General features: G+C 38.4%; 1 protein-coding gene across 1 annotated transcript in view; it reads left to right on the top strand.

Annotated features, from left to right (window-relative positions):
* pik3c2g (phosphatidylinositol-4-phosphate 3-kinase catalytic subunit type 2 gamma) overlaps positions 1-19,548 on the top strand; it is a 46,915-nt gene that overhangs the window by 6,246 nt on the left and 21,121 nt on the right. Inside the window, exons 7-13 of the mRNA XM_045688534.1 lie at positions 2,168-2,279; positions 3,172-3,242; positions 3,719-3,782; positions 9,689-9,814; positions 10,146-10,176; positions 16,727-16,910; positions 17,275-17,397. Coding sequence (XP_045544490.1) covers positions 2,168-2,279; positions 3,172-3,242; positions 3,719-3,782; positions 9,689-9,814; positions 10,146-10,176; positions 16,727-16,910; positions 17,275-17,397 — 711 coding nt within the window. The remainder of the gene's footprint in view (positions 1-2,167; positions 2,280-3,171; positions 3,243-3,718; positions 3,783-9,688; positions 9,815-10,145; positions 10,177-16,726; positions 16,911-17,274; positions 17,398-19,548) is intronic.

The following is a 19,548-nucleotide window of genomic DNA, read 5'->3' as shown; positions in this document are numbered from 1 at the left end:
TAATGACCATATCATAGCTGACAATGTCTTAACTTTAGCAAATTTGTATTTATTATTACAGGAAAATAAACTCACAACAAGATAATTATTTACAAGTTAATGTCGAGCTAACAGAAAATATCTTATGGTTGTGAGTGTGACGAAATTAAAGCAGTGCATTCTGCAGGAGAATCATATAACTTTCTTTGTCTCGTTGCGGTTTCAGTCAGGTAACCATGACAACGGATGCAGAGACAGATCTGTCCTGTCTATAGACGTTCCACCAGAGTATAAAAATGTAAATGTGGTTTTGAGCAGCGACATTTGTCTCGATATTGTCATTTATAAACCAGCCTTTACCCTCTCTAGCCCTCAGGCAACTCTACCCTCCTAGTCTTGACCTAATTCCAAGTGTGAGGACAAGCCCTCTTTGTTTTGTATCTCTCCCTGCACAATAACGCTTCAGCTGATAGTCTTCCTGTCTGCTGTTACTTCCTGTGTAATATTCTTCATGTCTGCTCTTCCTGTGTGATATTCTTCATGTCTGCTGTTACTTCCTGTGTGATATTCTTAATGTCTGCTGTTACTGTGTGATATTCTTAATGTCTGCTGTTACTTCCTGTGTGATATTCAAAATGTTTGATGTTACTTCCTGTGTGCTATTCTTCATGTCTGCTCTTCCTGTGTGATATTCTTAATGTCTGCTGTTACTTCCTGTGTGCTATTCTTCATGTCTGCTGTTACTTCCTGTGTGCTATTCTTCATGTCTGCTCTTCCTGTGTGATATTCTTCATGTCTGCTGTTACTTCCTGTGTGATATTCTTCATGTCTGCTGTTACTTCCTGTGTGATATTCTTCATGTCTGCTCTTCCTGTGTGATATTCTTAATGTCTGCTGTTACTTCCTGTGTGCTATTCTTCATGTCTGCTGTTACTTCCTGTGTGCTATTCTTCCTGTCTGCTGTTACTTCCTGTGTAATATTCTTCATGTCTGCTCTTCCTGTGTGATATTCTTCATGTCTGCTGTTACTTCCTGTGTGATATTCTTAATGTCTGCTGTTACTGTGTGATATTCTTAATGTCTGCTGTTACTTCCTGTGTGATATTCAAAATGTTTGATGTTACTTCCTGTGTGCTATTCTTCATGTCTGCTCTTCCTGTGTGATATTCTTAATGTCTGCTGTTACTTCCTGTGTGCTATTCTTCATGTCTGCTGTTACTTCCTGTGTGCTATTCTTCATGTCTGCTCTTCCTGTGTGATATTCTTCATGTCTGCTGTTACTTCCTGTGTGATATTCTTCATGTCTGCTGTTACTTCCTGTGTGATATTCTTCATGTCTGCTCTTCCTGTGTGATATTCTTAATGTCTGCTGTTACTTCCTGTGTGCTATTCTTCATGTCTGCTGTTACTTCCTGTGTGCTATTCTTCATGTCTGCTGTTACTTCCTGTGTGCTATTCTTCATGTCTGCTGTTACTTCCTGTGTGCTATTCTTCATGTCTGCTCTTCCTGTGTGATATTCTTCATGTCTGCTGTTACTTCCTGTGTGATATTCTTCATGTCTGCTGTTACTTCCTGTGTGATATTCTTCATGTCTGCTCTTCCTGTGTGATATTCTTAATGTCTGCTGTTACTTCCTGTGTGCTATTCTTCATGTCTGCTGTTACTTCCTGTGTGCTATTCTTCATGTCTGCTGTTACTTCCTGTGTGCTATTCTTCATGTCTGCTCTTCCTGTGTGATATTCTTCATGTCTGCTGTTACTTCCTGTGTGATATTCTTCATGTCTGCTGTTACTTCCTGTGTGATATTCTTCATGTCTGCTCTTCCTGTGTGATATTCTTAATGTCTGCTGTTACTTCCTGTGTGCTATTCTTCATGTCTGCTGTTACTTCCTGTGTGCTATTCTTCATGTCTGCTCTTCCTGTGTGCTATTCTTCATGTCTGCTCTTCCTGTGTGATATTCTTCATGTCTGCTGTTACTTCCTGTGTGCTATTCTTCATGTCTGCTCTTCCTGTGTGCTATTCTTCATGTCTGCTGTTACTTCCTGTGTAATATTCTTCATGTCTGCTCTTCCTGTGTGCTATTCTTCATGTCTGCTCTTCCTGTGTGATATTATTCATGTCTGCTGTTACTGTGTCTTCCTGTACGTTTCCTGTTCTTAATGCCTTTACTTTATTGTATTTCTCAGTGAGGAGATGCTGGGTATGCACGGAAGCATCCAGGACTATCATAAGTGTTCCCTGGAAGTCCCTCTCAGATTACTACAGGCTAACACACTACAGAATCTGTTGGCAAGGGACGTAAGTAGTTAATAATACCAATAATAATAATAATAATAATAATAATACACACCACTTCATCAGATGCTTTTATCATTACAATACAGTACAATACATTACATTTTAGTAGGGTGTATGTGATCATGCCATTGCAAGTGTGTGCACAGGCACCAACTAAGACATACAGGACTAAAGGTTTCACACGGCTTTCTTTTGAGTGTTGCTTTCCCACCCAAACGGTCAGTCAGTAGAACATTAACCAAGGAGAGGCAGGCTTCAGTGCTCTGTCTTCAAATTGCTCATGTTGCAACGGTCTCCTTCTAACTACCTTCTCCTCGCTGGCTCCTAGCCAGGCCCCTTCCCTTCAGGGGCGTGCTGGTGTGTGTGAGAGAGAGAGAGAGAGCGAATGAGTGAGTGAGTGAGGGCTGGTGTGTGTGTGAGAGAGAGAGACAGAGACAGAGAGGGAATGAGTGAGTGAGGGCTGGTGTGTGTAAGAGAGAGACAGAGAGAGAGAGACAGAGAGACAGAGACAGAGGGAATGAGTGAGTGAGGGCTGATGTTGCTGTGAAAACCTCCACCCTGATTCCTAGACTTTGCTCTGTTTACCTCCGCGTCACCCCTGGCATTTAGAAGCTATAAGCAAATAGAACGTGCATACTTTAAAGGTGCAATCTGCAATAGTTTCTTCTGTTCAATGTTTAAAAAAATGTGGTGAGGCTTACAAATGACAGATTGTGGCTTTACAGGTGTCGTTTGAGGCAGACTCATAAAAACTTGGCCTGCCTAAACATAATTAACTTTGTGGATCTGATTTATTGATCTGATTTTAATACCTGGTGTATTTATTTGAAGCGTTTGTGTATTCCTAGTTGCTATGCAGTAAATAGACTGTGTATTGTGTTCCTTCTGTAAGGTTGAGGATGACAGAGCTCCATGTCACCTGTACCGGCTCCTTGGCTCTGCTTGTGTCTTCAACACATCAAGGTACAATGCAGACTTGACGTCTGCTCTGTATCATTATGCTGTTGCCTCTTACCATACAAATGACTGGCTCAGGCCAAAATACTATTGATTATTGATTATCTAAAACACTATAGAGAGTCTTATTTATGCAATGCTTTTCTCCCCCAACAAAAAGTCACCACCTTTCACTTTATGGCGTTATGAGGAGGGCTAAAGACACTGAAACGTGTCAGAGTTTTAAAAATGTCTTTCCATCAAACATGCCATACAAATAAAGGCATTTTAATTCATTATATGAAGAGGGCCTTGGTCGTCCTTTCTTTTTGATACACTGTGTTCTCTCTCTCTCACTCGCTCTCTCCCAATCTGTCTCTCTCTCTCTCTCTCTCTCTCTCTCTCTCTCTCACACTCTCCCTCTCTCACTCTGTCACTCTCTCTCCCTCTCTCACTCTCCCTCTCTCTTCCAATCTGTCTCTCTTTTTCTCCCTCTCTCTCAGGTTGAGCCTCCAGGAGAAGCTGAGTTGCTATAACAAGGAGGTTAACAAACTGATGAGGAGCAAGGTTAGTGGTTGGTTACAGTATATCCTGGGTTCAAAATAGTATTGGTTCTCCTTGAGCCTTGACTCCAGTCATTCTAGGTTTTTTGGAAAGTGAATTGTGGATTGTTTGACTGGTGCAAACTTCAAACCCCACCCATCCGGTGCTTCAGGGCTGGCTAAATCAAAGCTAGCTCCAGCTTCAGTTAGCTTAGCATTAGGTCAGCATTCCACCTCAGGCTTTGTCCGTACCGATACAGTGGATATGGCTCGTCCTCCTGCTGCTTACTCTTAGCAGGCTTGTTAACTGGGTGTGCATGTCACACATGGCTAGTTGGACGCAAAATATATTTATTGAGACAGTACTGAAACATCAATCCATGGGCGAGTCAGAACTCTTCATTGAGACGCTGAAACATCAAATCAAATGTATTTATAAAGCTCTTCTTACATCAGCTGATATCTCAAAGTGCTGTACAGAAACCCAGCCTAAAACCCCAAACAGAAAGCAATGCAGGTGTAGAAGCACGGTGGCTAGGAAAAACTCCCTAGAAAGGCCAAAACCTAGGAAGAAACCTAGAGAGGAACCAGGCTATGAGGGGTGGCCAGTCCTCTTCTGGCTGTGCCAGGTGGACATTTTCATTTGTGCCTGAAATCAAAATGAAAGAAAAGTTATCCTGAAAATTCATCAGGCTATGGTGTAAAATAGGCTTGTTAACTTCTCTGGGCTAGGTGGGACGTGACCGTCCCACACTATTCAACAGCCAGTGAAATAGCATGGCGCGAAATACAAAACAGCAAAAATCTCAGAATTTCATTTTCTCAAACAGTCAACTATTTTACACCGTTTTAAAGATAACACTCTCGTTAATCTAACCACATTGCCCGATTTCAAAAAGGCTTTACGGCGAAAGCATAAAATTAGATTATGTTAGGACATAAACTTCACAAGAAAATCCACACAGCCATTTTCCAAGCAAGGACATGCATCACAAAAACCAAAAGTACAGCTAAAATATTCACTAACCTTTGATGATCTTCATCAGATGGCACTCATATAACTTCATGTTATACAGTACATGTATGTTTTGCTCGATAAAGTTCATATTTATATCCAAAAACAGCATTTTCTATTGGCGCGTGATGTTCAGAAAATGTATTCCCACCAAAACCACCGGTGAATGTGCACATCAATTTACAAAAATACTCATCATAAATGTTGATAAAATTTACAACAGTTATTGAAAGAATTATAGATACGCAACCGCTTTGTCAGATTTCAAAATAACTTTACGGAAAAAGCACATTGTTCAATATTCTGAGTACATAGCTCAGCCATCGACGCAAGCTATACAGCTACCCGCCAAGTTCTGGCATCAACAAAACTCTGAATTAGTATTATAAATATTCTCTTACCTTTGCTGATCTTCGTCAGAATGCACTCCGAGGACTCCTACTTACACAAGAAATGTTCGTTTTGTTCGAAATACTCCATATTTATGTACAAATACCTCAGTTTTTTTGTGCGTTCAGATCACTATCCAAAGGCATAACGAGCGAGCGCAGTACCAGAGACGAAAAGTCAAAATGTTCCATTACTGGTCGTAGAAACATGTGAAACGTTGTTTACAATCAATCCTTAGGGTATTTTTAACATAAAACGTTGATAATATTCCAACCGGACAATAGCGTATTCATTACAGAGGAAAAAGAAGGAGGGGTGCGCTGGCGGGCTCGCGCATCACCAAGCCCTTTGTCCTCAGGCAGTCCACTCATTGACTGAGCTACTATTCTCTGCCCAGTAACAGGAGAATGATGGAAAAACTTTCTGAAGGCTGTTGACAGCCAATGGAAGCCTTAGGAAGTGCAACGTGACCCCACAGACACTGTAGTTTCGATAAGGATTCAAAAGAAGAACTACAATTCTCAGATTTCCACACTTCCTGGTTGGATTTTTCTCAGGTTTCTGCCTGCCATATGAGTTCTGTTATACTCACAGACATCATTCAAACAGTTTTAGAAACTTCAGAGTGTTTTCTATCCAAATCTACTAATAATATGCAAATATTTGACTCTGGGCCCGAGTATTAGGCAGTTTACTCTGGGCACACTTTTCATCTGAAATCGAAAATACTGCCCCCTATACCCTAAAAAGTTAAAGTAGCTTCTTTATTTCATTAACTTATCATATACATTTTTATTTAACCTTTATTTAACTAGGCAAGTCGGTTAACCTCTCTAGGGTATTTGGGACAAAATCGTCCCACCTACTCAACAGCCATTGGAATCCCGTGGCGCGATTTTCTATTATGCTATTACTTCAATTTCTCAAACATATGACTATTTTACACCATTTTAAAGACAAGACTCTCGTTAATCTAACCACACTGTCCGATTTCAAAAAGGCTTTACAACGAAAGCAAAACATTAGATTATGTCAGCAGAGTACCCAGCCAGAAATAATCAGACACCCATTTTTCAAGCTAGCATATAATGTCACATAAACCCAAACCACAGCTAAATGCAGCACTAATCTTTGATGATCTTCATCAGATGACACTCCTAGGACATTATGTTATACAATACATGCATGTTTTGTTCAATCAAGTTCATATTTATATCAAAAACCAGCTTTTTACATTAGCATGTGACGTTCAGAACTAGCATACCCACCGCAAACTTCCGGTGAATTTACTAAATTACTCACGATAAACGTTCACAAAAAACATAACAATTATTTTAATAATTATAGATACAGAACTCCTTTATGCAATCGCTATGTCCGATTTTAAAATAGCTTTTCGGCAAAAGCACATTTTGCAATATTCTGAGTAGATAGCTCGCCATCACGGGCTAGCTATTTTGACACCCACCAAGTTTGGCACTCACCAAACTCAGATTTACTATAAGAAAAATTGGATTACCTTTGCTGTTCTTCGTCAGAATGCACTCCCAGGACTTCTACTTCAATAACAAATGTTGGTTTGGTTCAAAATAATCCATAGTTATGTTCAAATATCCTCTGTTTTGTTCGTGCGTTCAAGACACTATCCGAAGGGTGACGCGCCCTCAGTTTTCAATAAAGAGAGTGTAGCAGGCCAAGAAATGGTCAGAGAGGGCACTTCCTGTTTGGAATCTTCTCAGGTTTTTGCCTGCCATATGAGTTCTGTTATACTCACAGACACCATTCAAACAGTTTTAGAAACATTAGGGTGTTTTCTATCCAAATCAAACAATTATATGCATATTCTAGTTTCTGGGCAGGAGTAGTAACCAGATTAAATCGGGTATGTTTTTTTATCCGGCCGTGCAAATACTGCCCCCTACCCTAGAGAGTTAAGAACAAGTTCTTATTTTCAATGACAGCCTAGGAACAGTGTGCCTTGTTCAGGAGCAGAACGACAGATTTTTACCTTATCAGCTCGGGGATTCGATCTTGCAACCTTTCGGTTACTAGTCCAACGCTCTAACCACTAGGCTACGCTGCCACCCTGTTAATGCCGTCTTTGGTGACCTTATCAATGCACAAGCGCCTTTTTCCCAATTACTATTGATGAAATAAAATATGTTTTACTGTACATAAAATTTGAAATACATTTTGTCATTACTAAATGTCTAATGTGATAGTTATTTTAACATTATTCTTTTTTTACACACACACACAAAAAAAACATTTGATTAATAAAATATTTAATCAGTCATCTTCGTTAAAGGTGCAATATGAAATGTGAGTTAAAGATCTGTCATTTACATTGAAATCAAGTCTAAGAAGCGGTAGATCTGTTCTATGTGTGCTATTTCTATGCTTCCTGTTCTTACGTTTCTTTTTTTGCATCTTTTACATTCGGTTTTGTACACCAGCTTCAAACAGCTGAAAATACAGTATTTTTGGTTATGGAAAAAATATTTCACAGCGGTTTAGATGTTACAATGATTCTCTCTACTATACTTGCTTGTTTTGAAACATAAACTGAAATTAGGCAAACTATTAGAATTTTAGGAACCAGGAAATGGCGGAGCGATTTCTGCATTGTGGAGCTTTAAATGAAGGGGATGATGACACAATCTTTGCGAGAGGGAGGTAATCTGATTTGATTGGTCCTCAACTCCTGGCTCGGACACTTCCTTTAGGACTCTGGTCTAGTTACAGCAGAACACATATACAGTGGGGAAAAAATATTTGATCCCCTGCTGATTTTGTACATTTGCCCACTGACAAAGAAATGATCAGTCTATCATTTTAATGGTAGGTTTATTTGAACAGTGAGAGACAGAATAACAACAACAAAAAATCCAGAAAAATGCATGTCAAAAATGTTATAAATTGATTTGCATTTTAATGAGGGAAATAAGTATTTGACCCCTCTGCAAAACATGACTTAGTACTTGATGGCAAAACCCTTGTTGGCAATCACAGAGGTCAGACGTTTCTTGTAGTTGGCCACCAGGTTTGCACACATCTCAGGAGGGATTTTGTTCCACTCCTCTTTGCAGATCTTCTCCAAGTCATTAAGGTTTTAAGGCTGACGTTTGGCAACTCAAACCTTCAGCTCCCTCCACAGATTTTCTATGGGATTAAGGTCTGGAGACTGGCTAGGCCACTCCAGGACCTTAATGTGCTTCTTCTTGAGCCACTCCTTTGTTGCCTTGGCCGTGTGTTTTGGGTCATTGTCATGCTGGAATACCCATCCACGACCCATTTTCAATGCCCTGTCTGAGGGAAGGAGGTTCTCACCCAAGATTTGACGGTACATGGCCCCGTCCATCGTCTCTTTGATGCGGTGAAGTTGTCCTGTCCCCTTAGCAGAAAAACACCCCCAAAGCATAATGTTTCCACCTCCATGTTTGACGGTGGGGATGGTGTTCTTGGGGTCATAGGCAGCATTCCTCCTCCTCCAAACACGGCGAGTTGAGTTGATGCCAAAGAGCTCCATTTTGGTCTCATCTGACCACAACACTTTCACCTAGTTGTCTCTGAATCATTCAGATGTTCATTGGCAAACTTCAGACGGGCATGTATATGTGCTTACTTGAGCAGGGGGACCTTGCGGGCGCTGCAGGATTTCAGTCCTTCACGGCGTAGTGTGTTACCAATTGTTTTCTTGGTGACTATGGTCCCAGCTGCCTTGAGATCATTGACAAGATCCTCCCATGTAGTTCTGGGCTGATTCCTCACCGTTTTCATGATCATTGCAACTCCACGAGGTGAGATCTTGCATGGAGCCCCAGGCCGAGGGAGATTGACAGTTCTTTTGTGTTTCTTTCATTTGCGAATAATCGCACCAACTGTCACCTTCTCACCAAACTGCTTGGCGATGGTCTTGTAGCCCATTCCAGCCTTGTGTAGGTCTACAATCTTGTCCCTGACATCCTTGGAGAGCTCTTTGGTCTTGGCCATGGTGGAGAGTTTGGAATCTGATTGATTGATTGATTGCTTCTGTGGACAGGTGTCTTTTATACAGGTAACAAGCTGAGATTAGGAGCACTCCCTTTAAGAGTGTGCTCCTAATCTCAGCTCGTTATCTGTATAAAAGACACCTGGGAGCCAGAAATCTTTCTGATTGAGAGGGGGTCAAATACTTCTTTCCCTCATTAAAATGCAAATCATTTTATAACATTGTTGACATGCATTTTTCTGGATTTTTGTTGTTGTTATTCTGTCTCTCACTGTTCAAATAAACCTACCATTAAAATTATAGACTGATAATTTCTTTGTCAGTGGGCAAACGTACAAAATCAGCAGGGGATCAAATACATTTTTCCCTCACTGTAGGCTAACTGTGCAATCAAATATCCCAGTACAGCCCTATAGTAAATGCATAAATTACAGCTTTCAATGTCCTCAACTTTGCTTTTGGCATCACAGTGGCATACACATAATGTACATGTTTCTAATGTATGTCTATTATATTCTATTTTCTGTCTCCAAAGTGTGGGAGCAATCTTAACCTGCTAGTGGATGAGGTCTGTACCATCATCAACCTGCTGTGTGGGATCTCTACTAGAGAGCTGGAAGAGGCTATCGGCAAGCTACGGAGGATTAAACCTGTAGCACTGGTACTAAATCTGGATTTCATGTATACCACTAAATACAATAATATAAATACTGTTGATTTCTATAGCACTGGTACTAAATCTGGATTTAATGTATACCACTAAATACAGTAATATATATACTCTTGATTTCTATAGCACTGGTACTAAATCTGGATTTAATGTATACCACTAAATACAGTAATATATATACTCTTGATTCCTAAAGCACTGGCTGTGCATGTTGAAATTATACCACATTCACAGAAAAATGTGAAGTGAAAAATTCTTTACTCTGACGGTTTCATTGTGAAAAATGCAAAGTCATGTTTCCTTGTTTGTTGTTCTCCTCCAGGACCATTTGGAAATGTACGAGTGTGAGACCTGTAAGTCCCTTTAAGGAAGTCTATGAGATATGCTGTTAAACAAAGGTTTAAGGTTAGCCTACGTCGAAGAGCATGCGATGTGAAAAAACCCTATTGTTTGCTGACTGCGTGACTGCAAACACTTGACTGGTTTCATGCATAGACTATTGTAGTTTATTTAACAAACCAGATTTCCCTATGAGACTGATTTTGGATGAACCCTCTGATGTTCTTGTGTGTCTGTTGTTCTATAACTGTAGTCTGTTGTTCTATAACTGTAGTCTGTTGTTCTATAACTGTAGTCTGTTGTTCTATAACTGTAGTCTGTTCTATAACTGTAGTCTGTTGTTCTATAACTGTAGTCTGTTCTATAACTGTAGTCTGTTGTTCTATAACTGTAGTCTGTTCTATAACTGTAGTCGGTTGTTCTATAACTGTAGTCTGTTGTTCTATAACTGTAGTCTGTTGTTGTATAACTGTAGTCTGTTGTTCTATAACTGTAGTCTGTTGTTCTATAACTGTATTCTGTTCTATAACTGTAGTCTGTTGTTCTATAACTGTAGTCGGTTGTTCTATACCTGTAGTCTGTTGTTCTATAACTGTAGTCTGTTGTTCTGTAACTGTAGTCTGTTCTATAACTGTAGTCTGTTCTATAATTGTAGTCGGTTGTTCTATAACTGTAGTCGGTTGTTCTATAACTGTAGTCTGTTCTATAACTGTAGTCTGTTCTATAATTGTAGTCGGTTGTTCTATAACTGTAGTCTGTTCTATAACTGTAGTCTTGTTCTATAACTGTAGTCTGTTGTTCTATAGCTGTAGTATGTTGTTCTATAACTGTAGTCTGTTGTTCTATAACTGTAGTATGTTGTTCTATAACTGTAGTTTGTTGTTCTATAACTGTAGTCTGTTCTATAACTGTAGTCTGTTGTTCTATAACTGTAGTCTGTTGTTCTATAACTGTAGTCTGTTGTTCTATAACTGTAGTTTGTTGTTCTATAACTGTAGTTTGTTGTTCTATAACTGTAGTCGGTTCTATAACTGTAGTCTTGTTCTATAACTGTAGTCTGTTGTTCTATAGCTGTAGTATGTTGTTCTATAACTGTAGTATGTTGTTCTATAACTGTAGTCTGTTCTATAACTGTAGTCTGTTGTTCTATAACTGTAGTCTGTTGTTCTATAACTGTAGTCTGTTGTTCTATAACTGTAGTATGTTGTTCTATAACTGTAGTCTGTTGTTCTATAACTGTAGTTTTTTGTTCTATAACTGTAGTCTGTTGTTCTATAACTGTAGTCTGTTCTATATTTGTAGTCGTCTGTTCTATAATTGTAGTCGGTTGTTCTATAACTGTAGTCGGTTGTTCTATAACTGTAGTCTGTTCTATAATTGTAGTCGGTTGTTCTATAACTGTAGTTTGTTGTTCTATAACTGTAGTCTGTTCTATAACTGTAGTCTGTTCTATAATTGTAGTCGGTTGTTCTATAACTGTAGTCTGTTCTATAACTGTAGTCTGTTCTATAATTGTAGTCAGTTGTTCTATAATTGTAGTCTGTTGTTCTATAACTGTAGTCTGTTGTTCTATAACTGTAGTCTGTTGTTCTATAACTGTAGTCTGTTGTTCTATAACTGTAGTCTGTTGTTCTATAACTGTAGTCTGTTATCCTATAACTGTAGTCTGTTGTTCTATAACTGTAGTCTGTTGTTCTATAACTGTAGTCTGTTCTATAACTGTAGTCTGGTCTATAACTGTAGTCTGTTCTATAACTTCAGTCTGTTCTATAATTGTAGTCGGTTGTTCTATAATTGTAGTCGGTTGTTCTATAACTGTAGTCTGTTGTTCTAAAACTGTAGTCTGTTGTTCTATAACTGGAGTCTGTTGTTCTATAACTGGAGTCTGTTGTTCTATAACTGTAGTCTCTTGTTCTATAACTGTAGTTTGTTGTTCTATAACTGTAGTCTGTTGTTCTATAACTGTAGTCTGTTGTTCTATAACTGTAGTCTGTTGTTCTATAACTGTAGTCTGTTGTTCTATAACTGTAGTTTGTTGTTCTATAACTGTAGTCTGTTGTTCTATAACTGTAGTCTGTTGTTCTATAACTGTAGTCTGTTCTATAATTGTAGTCGGTTGTTCTATAACTGTCGGTTGTTCTATAACTGTAGTCTGTTCTATAATTGTAGTCTGTTGTTCTATAACTGTAGTTTGTTGGTCTATAACTGTAGTCTGTTGTTCTATAACTGTAGTCTGTTGTTCTATAACTGTAGTCTGTTGTTCTATAACTGTAGTCGGTTGTTCTATAACTGTAGTCTGGTTGTTCTATAACTGTAGTCTGTTATTCTATAACTGTAGTCTGTTGTTTTATAACTGTAGTCTGTTGTTTTATAACTGTAGTATGTTGTTCTATAACTGTAGTCTGTTGTTCTATAACTGTAGTTTGTTGTTCTATAACTGTAGTCTGTTGTTCTATAACTGTAGTCTGTTGTTCTATAACTGTAGTCTGTTCTATAATTGTAGTTGGTTGTTCTATAACTGTAGTCGGTTGTTCTATAACTGTAGTCTGTTGTTCTATAACTGTAGTTTGTTGTTCTATAACTGTAGTCTGTTGTTCTATAACTGTAGTCTGTTGTTCTATAACTGTAGTCTGTTGTTCTATAACTGTAGTCTGTTGTTCTATAACTGTAGTCTGTTCTATTACTGTAGTTTGTTGTTCTATAACTGTAGTTTGTTGTTCTATAACTGTAGTTTGTTGTTCTATAACTGTAGTCTGTTGTTCTATAACTGTAGTCTGTTGTTCTATAACTGTAATATGTTGTTCTATAACTGTAGTCAGTTGTTCTATAACTGTAGTCTGTTGTTCTATAATTGTAGTCTGGTCTATAACTGTAGTCTGTTGTTCTATAACTGTAGTCTGTTGTTCTATACCTGTAGTCTGTTGTTCTATAACTGTAGTCTGTTGTTCTATAACTGTAGTCTGGTCTATAACTGTAGTCTGTTGGTCTATAACTGTAGTCTGTTGTTCTATAACTGTAGTTTGTTGTTCTATAACTGTAGTCTGTTGTTCTATAACTGTAGTCTGTTGTTCTATAACTGTAGTCTGTTGTTCTATAACTGTAGTCTGTTGTTCTATAACTGTATTCTGTTCTATAACTGTAGTCTGTTGTTCTATAACTGTAGTCTGTTGTTCTATAACTGTAGTCTGTTCTATAATTGTAGTTGGTTGTTCTATAACTGTAGTCGGTTGTTCTATAACTGTAGTCTGTTGTTCTATAACTGTAGTCTGTTCTATAATTGTAGTTGGTTGTTCTATAACTGTAGTCTGTTGTTCTATAACTGTAGTCTGTTCTATAATTGTAGTTGGTTGTTCTATAATTGTAGTCAGTTGTTCTATAACTGTAGTCTGTTGTTCTATAACTGTAGTCTGTTCTATAATTGTAGTTGGTTGTTCTATAACTGTAGTCGGTTGTTCTATAACTGTAGTCTGTTGTTCTATAACTGTAGTTTGTTGTTCTATAACTGTAGTCTGTTCTATAATTGTAGTTGGTTGTTCTATAACTGTAGTCGGTTGTTCTATAACTGTAGTCTGTTGTTCTATAACTGTAGTCTGTTGTTCTATAACTGTAGTCTGTTGTTCTATAACTGTAGTCTGTTCTATAATTGTAGTTGGTTGTTCTATAACTGTAGTCGGTTGTTCTATAACTGTAGTCTGTTGTTCTATAACTGTAGTCTGTTGTTCTATAACTGTAGTCTGTTGTTCTATAACTGTAGTCTGTTCTATAATTGTAGTTGGTTGTTCTATAACTGTAGTCGGTTGTTCTATAACTGTAGTCTGTTGTTCTATAACTGTAGTCTGTTGTTCTATAACTGTAGTCTGTTGTTCTATAACTGTAGTCTGTTCTATTACTGTAGTTTGTTGTTCTATAACTGTAGTTTGTTGTTCTATAACTGTAGTTTGTTGTTCTATAACTGTAGTCTGTTGTTCTATAACTGTAGTCTGTTGTTCTATAACTGTAATATGTTGTTCTATAACTGTAGTCAGTTGTTCTATAACTGTAGTCTGTTGTTCTATAATTGTAGTCTGGTCTATAACTGTAGTCTGTTGTTCTATAACTGTAGTCTGTTGTTCTATACCTGTAATCTGTTGTTCTATAACTGTAGTCTGTTGTTCTATAACTGTAGTCTGGTCTATAACTGTAGTCTGTTGGTCTATAACTGTAGTCTGTTGTTCTATAACTGTAGTTTGTTGTTCTATAACTGTAGTCTGTTGTTCTATAACTGTAGTCTGTTGTTCTATAACTGTAGTCTGTTGTTCTATAACTGTATTCTGTTCTATAACTGTAGTCTGTTGTTCTATAACTGTAGTCTGTTGTTCTATAACTGTAGTCTGTTCTATAATTGTAGTTGGTTGTTCTATAACTGTAGTCGGTTGTTCTATAACTGTAGTCTGTTGTTCTATAACTGTAGTCTGTTCTATAATTGTAGTTGGTTGTTCTATAACTGTAGTCTGTTGTTCTATAACTGTAGTCTGTTCTATAATTGTAGTTGGTTGTTCTATAATTGTAGTCAGTTGTTCTATAACTGTAGTCTGTTGTTCTATAACTGTAGTCTGTTCTATAATTGTAGTTGGTTGTTCTATAACTGTAGTCGGTTGTTCTATAACTGTAGTCTGTTGTTCTATAACTGTAGTTTGTTGTTCTATAACTGTAGTCTGTTCTATAATTGTAGTTGGTTGTTCTATAACTGTAGTCGGTTGTTCTATAACTGTAGTCGGTTGTTCTATAACTGTAGTCTGTTGTTCTATAACTGTAGTCTGTTCTATTACTGTAGTTTGTTGTTCTATAACTGTAGTTTGTTGTTCTATAACTGTAGTTTGTTGTTCTATAACTGTAGTCTGTTGTTCTATAACTGTAGTCTGTTGTTCTATAACTGTAGTCTGTTGTTCTATAACTGTAGTCAGTTGTTCTATAACTGTAGTCTGTTGTTCTATAATTGTAGTCTGGTCTATAACTGTAGTCTGTTGTTCTATAACTGTAGTCTGTTGTTCTATAACTGTAGTCTGTTGTTCTATAACTGTAGTCTGTTCTATAACTGTAGTCTGTTGTTCTATAACTGTAGTCTGTTGTTCTATAACTGTAGTCTGTTGTTCTAAAGCTGTAGTCTGTTGTTCTATAACTGTAGTCAGTTGTTCTATAACTGTAGTCTGTTGTTCTATAATTGTAGTCTGGTCTATAACTGTAGTCTGTTGTTCTATAACTGTAGTTTGTTGTTCTATAACTGTAGTCTGTTGTTCTATAACTGTAGTCTGGTCTATAACTGTAGTCTGTTGGTCTATAACTGTAGTCTGTTGTTCTATAACTGTAGTCTGTTGTTCTATAACTGTAGTCTGTTGTTCTATAACTGTAGTCTGTTGTTCTATAACTGTAGTCTGTTGTTCTATAACTGTAGTCTGTTGTTCTATAACTGTAGTCTGTTCTATAACTGTAGTCTGTTCTATAATTGTAGTCAGTTGTTCTATAACTGTAGTCGGTTGTTCTATAACTGTAGTCTGTTGTTCTATAACTGTAGTTTGTTGTTCTATAACTGTAGTCTGTTGTTCTGTAACTGTAGTCTGTTGTTCTGTAACTGTAGTCTGTTGTTCTATAACTGTAGTCTGTTGTTCTATAACTGTAGTCTGTTGTTCTATAACTGTAGTCTGTTGTTCTATAACTGTAGTCTGTTGTTCTATAACTGTAGTCTGTTGTTCTATAACTGTAGTCGGTTGTTCTATAACTGTAGTTTGTTGTTCTATAACTTTAGTTTGTCGTTATATAACTGTAGTCTGTTGTTCTATAACTGTAGTCTGTTCTATAACTGTAGTCTGTTGTTCTATAACTGTAGTCTGTTCTATAACTGTAGTCTGTTGTTCTATAACTGTAGTTTGTTGTTCTATAACTTTAGTTTGTCGTTATATAACTGTAGTCTGTTGTTCTATAACTGTAGTCTGTTGTTCTATAACTGTAGTCTGTTGTTCTATAACTGTAGTCTGTTCTACAACTGTAGTTTGTTGTTCTATAACTTTAGTCTGTTGTTCTATAACTGTAGTCTGTTGTTCTATAACTGTAGTCTGTTCTATAATTGTAGTCGGTTGTTCTATAACTGTAGTCTGTTGTTCTATAACTGTAGTCTGTTGTTCTATAACTGTAGTTTGTTGTTCTATATCTGTAGTCGGTTGTTCTATAACTGTAGTCGGTTGTTCTATAACTGTAGTCTGTTGTTCTATAACTGTAGTCTGTTGTTCTATAACTGTAGTTTGTTGTTCTATAACTGTAGTCTGTTGTTCTATAACTGTAGTCTGTTCTATAACTGTAGTCTGTTGTTCTATAACTGTAGTCTGTTGTTCTATAACTGTAGTCTGTTGTTCTATAACTGTAGTCTGTCGTTCTATAACTGTAGTCTGTTCTATAACTGTAGTCTGTTGTTCTATAACTGTAGTCTGTTGTTCTATAACTGTAGTCTGTTGTTCTATAACTGTGTTCTGTTCTATAACTGTAGTCTGTTGTTCTATAACTGTAGTCTGTTGCCTGTATGTTGTTCTATAGCGATGGTGATGCTCCACCAGGCCCTGGGCAAACTGCTGCACGTTTTCTTTGACAACTTCAGCTCAGACTTCAGGGGCCAGGATGTGTACCACAACCCCCCTGTCTGTGACGTAGACCACAGCTCTGACATCCTCCAGCTCAACGTCGCAGCGCTCTACAGGCTACAACCCAACTGGTTAAACAGGTATTAAACCCAGGAGAGAGAGAGAGAAACCTCAACATATTGTAACAGAACATTGACTGTTTATACAGACCTTTTTACAGCTCTGACAATCGGTGGATTCAACTAAAGTAGTCAAAACGGGCACATATCACAGTCATTGAAAGTAAAACCTTTCTCAAATAGCTGCGACCTGCCATATGTGTGCTAGTCAGAGTGAAATAAAAACAAAGGCCGTGCTAGTACTTTTTTCTTTTTTTAGTGCAGGAGGAAGTAATGTAACAGGGTGTTCTGATCTGTAAAGGTTTTGTCAAAACACCACAATACAACAATGGGTAAAGGAAGTGCAGTGATGAATTTATTTTGGTCCTCTGTCTGTCGTTACCAGTTTTAATTACTTCTCCATTTCCTGTTCGCTGACGTACGGAGGGAAAGATATCTGTGAGACGGGCATCTCCGAGAACATCAGCACAGCCTTGTCGCTTGGCAACAAGATTCAGTGTCACCGCATGTAAGGGTATCTTCAACCAGTGGACTTAGTTATTTACATGTTATTCTGGATCCAACTCCACTTCCTCTAAAATCAAGTCTCATTTCCAGCCGGGACTTTTCTTCCAGTTTTAGTCAATTTCACCTTTTTTTTAATTATGTATTTTTTCCCCGTATAGAATATAAATGGAGTTGGATATACTGTATATATATATATATATATATATATATATATATATATATATATATATATATATATATATATATATATATATATATATATATATATCATATATATATACATATACACAGGGGCCAGGATATATACAGTGTATATATATATATATATATATATATACACTGCTCAAAAAATAAAGGGAACACTTAAACAACACAATGTAACTCCAATTCAATCACACTTCTGTGAAATCAAACTGTCCACTTAGGAAGCAACACTGATTGACAATAAATTTCACATGCTGTTGTGCAAATGGAATAGACAACAGGTGGAAATTATAGGCAATTAGCAAGACACCCCCAATAAAGGAGTGGTTCTGCAGATGGGGACCACAGACCACTTCTCAGTTCCTATGCTTCCTGGCTGATGTTTTGGTCACTTTTGAATGCTGGCGGTGCTTTCACTCTAGTGGTAGCATGAGACGGAGTCTACAACCCACACAAGTGGCTCAGGTAGTGCAGCTCATCCAGGATGGCACATCAATGTGAGCTGTGGCAAGAAGGTTTGCTGTGTCTGTCAGCGTAGTGTCCAGAGCATGGAGGCGCTACCAGGAGACAGGCCAGTACATCAGGAGACGTGGAGGAGGCCGTAGGAGTGCAACAACCCAGCAGCAGGACCGCTACCTCCGCCTTTGTGCAAGGAGGAGCAGGAGAAGCACTGCCAGAGCCCTGCAAAATGACCTCCAGCAGGCCACAAATGTGCATGTGTCTGCTCAAACGGTCAGAAACAGACTCCATGAGGGTGGTTTGAGGGCCCGACGTCCACAGGTGGGGGTTGTGCTTACAGCCCAACACCGTGCAGGACGTTTGGCATTTGCCAGAGAACACCAAGATTGGCAAATTCGCCACTGGCGCCCTGTGCTCTTTACAGATGAAAGCAGGTTCACACTGAGCACGTGACAGACGTGACAGAGTCTGGAGACGCCGTGGAGAACGTTCCGCTGCCTGCAACATCCTCCAGTATGACCGGTTTGGCGGTGGGTCAGTCATGGTGTGGGGTGGCATTTCTTTGGGGGGCCGCACAGCCCTCCATGTGCTCGCCAGAGGTACCCTGACTGCCATTAGGTACCGAGATGAGATCCTCAGACCCCTTGTGAGACCATATGCTGGTGCGGTTGGCCCTGGGTTCCTCCTAATGCAAGACAATGCTAGACCTCATGTGGCTGGAGTGTGTCAGCAGTTCCTGCAATAGGAAGGCATTGATGCTATGGGCTGGCCCACCCGTTCCCCAGACCTGAATCCAATTGAGCACATCTGGGACATCATGTCTCGCTCCATCCACCAATGCCACGTTGCACCACAGACTGTCCAGGAGTTGGCGGATGCTTTAGTCCAGGTCTGGGAGGAGATCCCTCAGGAGACCATCCGCCACCTCATCAGGAGCATGCCCAGGCGTTGTAGGGAGGTCATACAGGCACGTGGAGGCCACACACACTACTGAGCCTCATTTTGACTTGTTTTAAGGACATTACATCAAAGTTGGATCAGCCTGTAGTGTGGTTTTCCACTTTAATTTTGAGTGTGACTCCAAATCCAGACCTCCATGGGTTGATAAATTGGATTTCCATTGATTATTTTTGTGTGATTTTGTTGTCAGCACATTCAACTATGTAAAGAAAAAAGTATTTAATAAGATTATTTCTTTCATTCAGATCTAGGATGTGTTGTTTAAGTGTTCCCTTAATTTTTTTGAGCAGTATATATATATATATATATACTGCTCAAAAAAATAAAGGGAACACTAAAATAACACATCCTAGATCTGAATGAATGAAATAATCTTATTAAATACTTTTGGTCTATGGTCACCACCTGCAGAACCACTCCTTTATTGGGAGTGTCTTGCTAATTGCCTATAATTTCCACCTGTTGCCTATTCCATTTGCACAACAGCATGTGAAATTTATTGTCAATCAGTGTTGCTTCCTAAGTGGAC

The sequence above is a fragment of the Salmo salar genome, chromosome ssa10 (genome assembly GCF_905237065.1).
Source record: "Salmo salar chromosome ssa10, Ssal_v3.1, whole genome shotgun sequence".
Classification (NCBI taxonomy): Eukaryota; Metazoa; Chordata; class Actinopteri; order Salmoniformes; family Salmonidae; genus Salmo; species Salmo salar.
This window is presented reverse-complemented; position numbering and strand designations above follow the sequence as displayed.